Here is an 8,470-nt window from a genome sequence, read left to right on the forward strand (position 1 = left end):
ATTTGCACAAGCTCATCGAAATTGGACAATTGAAGATTGGAAAAACGTTGCCTGGTCTGATGAGTCTCGATTTCTGCTGCAACATTCGGATGGTAGGGTCAGAATTTGGCGTCAACAACATGAAAGCATGGATCCATCCTGCCTTGTATCAACGGTTCAGGCTGGTGGTGGTGGTGTCATGGTGTGGGGAATATTTTCTTGGCACTCTTTGGGCCCCTTGGTACCAATTGAGCATCGTTGCAACGCCAAAGCCTACCTGAGTATTGTTGCTGACCATGTCCATCCCTTTATGACCACAATGTACCCAACATCTGATGGCTACTTTCAGCAGGATAATGCGCCATGTCATAAAGCTGGAATCATCTCGACTGGTTTCTTGAACATGACAATGAGTTCACTGTACTCCAATGGCCTCCACAGTCACCAGATCTCAATCCAATAGAGCATCTTTGGGATGTGGTGGAACGGGAGATTCGCATCATGGATGTGCAGCCGACAAATCTGCGGCAACTGTGTGATGCCATCATGTCAATATGGACCAAAATCTCTGAGGAATGCTTCCAGCACCTTGTTGCATCTATGCCACGAAGAATTGAGGCAGTTCTGAAGGCAAAAGGGGGTCCAACCCGTTACTAGCATGGTGTACCTAATAAAGTGGCCGGTGAGTGTATTTCTCATTCCTTTAGTAGCCATTCTTGACTAACTCAAAAAAGCATCAAAATCTGCAACAGAAATGCTGTGTGTCTGCAACGTGGGGTCTTAGGGTGCATTCACACTACTGATACGCTGCCTGATTCTGAACGTTAAAACACGTTCAGAATCAGCGCGTATAAAGCAGTTCCCATTCATTTCAATGGGAGCCGGCATACGAGCGCTCCCCATTGAAATGAATGGGCTGCTTTTTTCACTACGAGCGCTCCCATTGAAGTGAATGGGAAGTGCTCGCGTGTACGGCTCAGAATGAGCAGAGTTAGCCGTACACGCGTACATTTTTGCCTGTGGTTAACACTAGTCAGGACCTGACTATATATACCGGTATACATATGTTACATGGTAGCTCTTGGTGGTGAGCAGAGATGACGGGAAAAAAGGTGATTAAAGGTCATCATTAATTAATGTAGTAAGAGAATCTCTCCTTGGTGCACATTTGGGTAAATGTACTGTATGTGTCATTACCTCCTGCCTGATTATGGAGCTGATATATAAGGCTATTCACATTGACATGGTTTGGTTCATTGTTCTGATCCATTCTAGGACCACAAAAACAGAAGTTGAGATAATGAATGATGCAGATGGGGCACATGCCTTCATCATTGACTCTTATGTTAAAAAAAATATGTTAGCATCTTTCATTGTGTTTGCACTCTTCATTACAACCTAGGATGGATCAGAATAAGAGACAATGTGAACATAGCCTAATTCTAAAGATAAAAGTATTATATGACATTGAAAGGGGCGCCATATATAAACAAAATAAGCAATAACTATACAAAAGGAGCAGCATTTATTTGGATTACCAAAAATCCCAACAATACCCATCAAACCCTCATAATTATAAACTGGTCAGCGGGTAATAAGTGGTTAATTCCTACACTCTGGTTTCTTTAGTTATCCTAATAAAGTTAATTTGTTTGAAACAAAGACAAAAACTGAATTGTGATACAATCCCACCAACACCCTCTGCTGACCACGGCACTTGGTTATACATAGGCAGCACTTTTTCATCATTCTACATGTTTGGGTGTATCTCCTAAGTAACCAATGGTTGTGGACAAGGGTCCATTTCTGCTGACCCTTCCTCTATATAATCCAAGTGATCTGAGACATCCAGTACAGCACAATCCTCACAGATCTTAACCTGTAGCTCACTACAACTATACACAAGCAAGATGACTTTCTCTGACGCTGAGAAGGCTGCCATTGCGTCCATCACTGGCAAAGTCTGTGGAAATGCCAGCGCTCTCGGTGGCGAAGCTTTGGAAAGGTAATAATTGTATCAAACTTATTTTTGTCACAAAGAGAATATTTTACTATAACCGAAGTATTTTAGCTCTGCTGAGATTTCATTCCATAAACCAGAGCTGGTTCTGCTCTTACAGGTGGACTATTTATAACAAAATCTTCTAAGTGTATGATCCAATATTAAAAATGGAAACATTGTGAATTACTCTATTGTTTTAATAATTGCTGCTTTTTTTCCAGATTGTTCCTGAGCTTCCCCCAGACCAAGACTTACTTCAGCCACTTTGACCTGAGCCATGGATCTGCTGATGTCAAGGCACATGGAGGAAAGGTCCTGTCTGCTATTGTAGAGGCTGCCAAACATCTGGACAACTTGGAGGGATCCCTGTCCAAACTGAGTGACCTGCATGCCTACAACCTGAGAGTGGACCCAGGAAACTTCAGTGTAAGATTAATGTTGTTGATTCCTTTTGCGAGTCACCTTGAACAGACTTTCATAGAAGGTCAAGTTATGATATGAATGTATTCTTTACAGAACTAGAGGATCAATACAATACATGTTACAATGTAGATTTTCCATCTTTCTATGGTTTCATAAAATACAGACCGGCGGGGATCAATGTACTACATTACAGGGTCTATGTACTACATTACAGGGTCTATGTACACAACGTTATTGTGTCATGTGTATCAGCCCTGAGATGGAACTTTATGTATAGTATTAAAGGATTTTACTGGATAAAAATATTGATAACTTGTTCTAAGGCTATGTCAGCAATACCAGATTGGTCATCCAACACCCCCACTGACCAACTGTTGTTCTCAGCAACAGATACACAGAGAATGAAGCAGGAAGCAAACAGCTCTATTTTCTATGTAGTGGTCAGGCCAGGTACTGCAGATCACCTCCTGTTCATTTAAATTGGAGCTAATTCTCAGTGACTCTGTTCCGTCACTGCACAGAGAACTGCGCTGTCTGTATTCTGCTTCATTCTCTGCATCTGCAACTAACTTCTAGATGTCCAACCCCTAGAGATCTGATATTAGTGACCAACCCTTAAGATAGGACATCAATATTTTTAGCACAGAAAAACCCTTTAATCTCTAAAGTTAACAACATACTAAGATTATTCTATAGTTTATAAGGGTGAGAACAGACAGAGTCGCTGCCACACATGGCAATGAGCAATAGACAAACCATTTTTCTGCTATTACTTTAATAATCGCATGGCTATTGGCCATCACTTGAGTTCTTACCCAAAAGGAACTTGTATGTGACTCTCAACAGGGATGGGGCAAGTAAATTTGGCTGATAAGAATATTTGTATTATCAAATATATACTAAATACTATTTTTTTCTTTACAGCTGCTGTCTCATTGCATCCTGGTCGTCCTGGCGTCTCACTTCCCCGCTGACTTTGATGCCACCGCCCATGCCGCTTTTGACAAGTTCCTTGCAGTAGTGTCTCACATTCTCACCTCCAAATACAGATAAAAAGACTATTCTGTAAATGGTAATATCATGTCTCAAATAAAATAATAAAAAACTTCACTTGAAATCTCTGTTTTGCATGAGTATGAGTACGTATATTCTTGAGTGTCCATAAAGAAATCCTCAGAGCAAAGATTAAACAGTGACCCCAATAGCTACTGGTTGTTATGCACACCTCACCACACTGGGCAGGAAGAAATTATGTTTTTTTTTTGCCCCTTATCTACTTTCCATGGGTTAACTTTCGTCCTATGCTTTTTTTTTTTTTAAAAAAAAAAAACTTGTTTTATTGAAGGAGACGTAACATAACAAACGATGCAATCAGGAAAATATAGGCAAATAGATTTAAAAATAAAGTACAAAGAAAATGTCAAAGAAACACACAAAGATCTGCCACGACGCCGTCCCACCGCAGTCCACCTCCAGTACATACATAGGGAAATACAGTAATGAACAAAGCAACTCAACAGCTCCTACTCAAGGTACAAAGGCGCCCAGCGTCGAACGCATGGAGGGGGCAGAGTACTGGGTAGCAGGAGAAGCACACCATGCTCCCCAGACCTTTACAAATTTCTGGGGGCAGCCCCTGCCTTTATAAATAATTTGATTAAACAGGAGGATTGAATTGACCAGTCTCCGCCACAGAGACACCAACGGAGACTGAGGGGCCATCCACCGGAGGGCAATGGCCTTCCTGGTGTGAAACAGACCCTCCCGGAGGAAAATCCGGATGTGATGTTGCCACAACTCCTCCTCAAGCACGCCAAACAGAAAGCCCTCGGGAAAGAGTGGAACAGGATGGCCAAAAACATCGGCCAGAAGGTCCACCACCCCTCTCCAGAATGTCTGCACAGCTGGGCAACTCCATACCATGTGCCAGAAGTCCGCATGAGAACACGGACACCTGAGGCAGTTCGGGCCAGGTAGATGACTCATCTTAAAAAGATGGGCCGGGGTCAAATAACATTGATGCAAAATAAATATTTGAATCAGTTTATTATTAACCGAGGGTGAAACGTACAAGGAAGACTCCAGAACATCCTGAAACGTCTCATCCGTCAGCTCCAGGATATTGGTGTGCCAACGTGCCAGGGCTGAGGCCTCAGTCAATGAAACCTTTGCGTAAAGAGCGGAAATCAGGCCCCTCGGACCCTGGGAACGGAACACACCAGTAAGCGGGTATTCAGAGATAGTACATGGCTGAGCGGGAAATATGGAGGAGAGGGCATGCCGTATTTAGAGAAAGCAAAAGAATTGATGGCGGGGGATCTCGTGTGAGAAGACTAGGGAATTGAATGTAACAAAGACACCTTGCTCGTATAAATCCGATAGGGAGGATACACCATAACGGGACCAGGACTGGGCATCAGGCAATCTATGGAGGTCTCCGCAGGGACGTCAGAGAAAGAAAACACTTTCCGGCCTTGCTTCCAGACCTGCGCCGCCAGATGTACATATGGGGCTCACAATCTACATTGGAAAAAAAAAATGTATAGTTACCCATATACCTGGGGCGGTCATGTAAAGGATCACATCTTTCCATTATTGCTTTTCCCTGTGTGCATGTAGCCAGGCCATGATTAACGGCATGGACAGTATACGGGTAACACATCCATGTACTTGATGTGCCTCCATGGCTCCATTCATTGCTGTCAGTGAGGAATGGAGAGGAGTAGAACCTGACCTGAGTTTTACCCGAGGCTTATGGTTTCATACAGGTGCCCATAATACCAGAGAAACATGGCTAGAAAACTGACAAAATACACAGTTGTGTGCATGAAGCCTTACTACCTTCTAGTTTTCGCTTACAAATCCTAATTTAAAATACTGACTAAAATACAAAAATTGGCCCTTAAAATTTATATATATATATATATATATATATATATATATATATATATATATATATAGTACTATTCCGTTATCGGGCCAGCAGAGCTTATCAGCACCAGCATCGGGACAGCAGCAGTCAGCATTTCAGCATCGGGAATGACATCCGAGGACTGACTGCTGGCCTGATGATTGTGCCCAACTCTCCTTCCATCTGCCCCGTACCCCTCTCTGGCCCAGCTCTCCTTCCATCTGCCCCGTACCCCTCTCTGGCCCAGCTCTCCTTCCATCTGCCCCGTACCCCTCTCTGGCCCAGCTCTCCTTCCATCTGCCCCGTACCCCTCTCCCCGCCACACAACTAGGCCTGCAAAAGATAGAAAAACACTGAGCACACTTTATAGTGTAGATAGTCGATTCGCCTTTTTGGATAATTGTAATGAATGTATCAGACCTGGTGGCCTCTCACCTGGTTTGGTTGTGACAGCGTTCACAACTCCGTACTAAGGTGTATATGATACCAGGTATGGGGAGCAGCACGTCTCAAAGGCACCAGTTGTGTCAACCGGGGAAACAGCAGAGGAAAAGGGCAGGACGGCGCTCACAGGTCCAATAGATTTTATTAATAAGAAGAATTGCACAATTGCAATTGGTGCAATTCTTCTTATTAATAAAATCTATTGGACCTGTGAGCGCCGTCCTGCCCTTTTCCTCTACACGACTAGGCCTGACCGACATTACTAGTCGCCGGGATGCTGCAGGAAGTTTATCCCTCCGGGTCACCATAACTCCCCGCTGTTACTGTGGTCGGCACGTCCCTGAATCTCCGCCGCCACTTTAAGGACCCTTTATTGAGCCCCGGTGTGTGCTGTTTTCTTCTTTCCGGTCTCCGTACCGGCCATGGGTTCCAGTGCGAGCATCTTTCTTTCCTCCTGAACGCAAACGGCCAGATTGAGAGCGCTGAGCTGAGGCCTAGTCGTGTGGCAGGGAGAAGGGGTACGGGGCAGATGTAAGAAGAGCTGGGGGGCAGCACTGGGAGGATGGATGGAGGCATCGATGTACTGGCTACTAGACACAGGGCGCCAGCATCGGGCCAGCAGTCAGTCCTCGGGGCGGGCCAGAGAGGGGTACGGGTCAGATGGAAGGAGAGCTGGGCACAACCATCAGGCCAGCAGTCAGTCCTCGGATGTCATTCCCGATGCTGATATGCTGACTGCTGCTGTCCCGATGCTGATAAGCTCTGCTGGCCTGATAACGGAATAGTACCATATATATATATATATATATATATATATATATATATATATATATATATATATACTGTATCTATCTCCTTACAGACAAATGCAAGGACTGGAAACACAGTGCCAGCTGCTTAGACCCTATAGCTGCTGCTAGTAGCCAGATGATGACAAGTTGTATATTACTGAACATTTTAAAGACTTTTGGTTAGTTTATTATTTATTATCTTAAAGAAATTGTCCAGTTTCCACAAATAAATAAATGGTACTGTATCTATGCTGAAAAGTAAAACAATTTTCCGATATACTTTATCAGCTCCTTATGGTGTATTAGATTCCAGCTTGCGGTCCTGCACACCTGTGTGTCCATCACATGACCATGGACTCATATGCATGAAAGTAAGCAATGAATGATAGCAAGCAGTGATCCAGAAAACCATGAGGACTACGGCAACAAAATCAACTTGTTATTGTCTTTTGTTCAGTTATGACAATGACAAACATTTCAAATGCGCTTTTTTAACCAATGAACTCAAAGTGCAGTTGTGGAGTTAGTGGCTGCCACACAGGCGATCATCCCCAACACCCATAAGGATCAGTTGTTTTACAATTTGCCCATCAGTATATTTTTGGCATGTAGAAGGAAACCCACACAAACAAGGGGAGAAAAACAAACTACATGCAGATGTTGCCCTTGGTCAGATTTGAGGCCAAGACCTCAGCAATTGATGGTCTCAAACAACAAATTAACTCTCGTCAAGGTAAACCTCTTAGTTGAAAACCACTCCAGGTGACTACCTCATGAAGTTTTGGAAAACTGTCACCAAAGCTAAAAAAGGCAACTTTGAAGAATCTATAATATAAAACATATTCTGCCTTGTTTAACAATTTGTTTTGTGTAATACCGTATTCTGCTCCTTCATAGATTTTATGTCTTGAATGAAAGCTATATCCAAACTTTTTACTTGTGTTTTACACACACACACACATATATATCTATATCTAAATATGTATATATACTGTGTATTATATACACACACATATATATTTAGATTAATGTATTCATATATACATCAATCTTATGGTATATATGTATTAATGCATATTAGTATTGCTTTAATGGTTCTATACAGAACCTACACCCACACAGAACTTGCTGACAAAGGATGGCACGCCAATGGAGAGATACAACACCACCCTACGCACTGCAAGCTCATCAGTCTTGTAATGTCTTAAAGCAACACAGCATTACTGTATCTTGTTATCAATAGTAAGATATCCATTTCTTGAATCCATACAGTAACCACATAGACTGCAACCTTAGACGCTGGGAATTTTATTTACTTTCTAAATGCTGAGCCTTAACAATACAGAAAACGTTCATTTTGAATTAAAATTATTTTAGGCATACTTATCACAGGCAATAATAAAAATAATTTATTTCATGTTTGATTTATAGTTAAAAAAATGATGTAGTAATAATATGAATATTTTGATATTTACTAGTTTATATTGTATGGTGCCAACATATAAAACCATAAAGAAATAGACATCACTTACGTTGGTCATTGTTTCCATTAGGACTCACAACCTAAATAAAACTACCAGGATGTTGGGGTTAAACCATCATATACAACTATACTGCAAATTTGGTAAGTAACCTGTAAGTGGTTAATGTGATTATGGTGTAAAAATTTTACTGTAACAAAATGCCCTTAATAAGAACCCAAATATTCTACCACAAAATGTGCCCAAGTGCCTAAAGATGATTAAAAAAAATGTATCAAGCCTTATACAAATATACAAGTACACATAAAGAAAAAAGAGGAGAGAATGTACAGTCAACATTATCAATGTAAAAGTATATTAGTGATACAAGGTACAATGGACATTCAATTAAGGAAGGTCGTTATGTAGGCTAATTACATAGTAGTACAGTATGGATCAA

The 8,470-nt window shown here is 41.8% G+C and overlaps 1 protein-coding gene across 1 annotated transcript; it reads left to right on the plus strand.

Moving 5' to 3' along the window:
* The first annotated feature begins 1,889 nt into the window (after positions 1-1,889).
* Positions 1,890-3,457, plus strand: LOC142216929 (hemoglobin larval subunit alpha-like). Its single transcript, XM_075285042.1, has 3 exons — positions 1,890-1,984; positions 2,203-2,407; positions 3,329-3,457. The coding sequence occupies exons 1-3, from the start codon at positions 1,890-1,892 to the stop codon at positions 3,455-3,457; spliced, it is 429 nt and encodes a 142-aa protein (XP_075141143.1).
* Positions 3,458-8,470: the final 5,013 nt, after the last annotated feature.

This window comes from Leptodactylus fuscus, chromosome 8 (genome assembly GCF_031893055.1).
Source record: "Leptodactylus fuscus isolate aLepFus1 chromosome 8, aLepFus1.hap2, whole genome shotgun sequence".
Lineage (NCBI taxonomy): Eukaryota > Metazoa > Chordata > Amphibia > Anura > Leptodactylidae > Leptodactylus > Leptodactylus fuscus.

Excerpts from the sequence above, each read along its gene's own strand:
- LOC142216929 (XM_075285042.1), top strand. The coding sequence starts at position 1,890 with ATGACTTTCTCTGACGCTGAGAAGGCTGCCATTGCGTCCATCACTGGC. Across the intron at positions 1,985-2,202 it reads GGTGGCGAAGCTTTGGAAAG|ATTGTTCCTGAGCTTCCCCC; the intron begins GTAATAATTGTA and ends CTTTTTTTCCAG. Across the intron at positions 2,408-3,328 it reads TGGACCCAGGAAACTTCAGT|CTGCTGTCTCATTGCATCCT; the intron begins GTAAGATTAATG and ends TTTTCTTTACAG.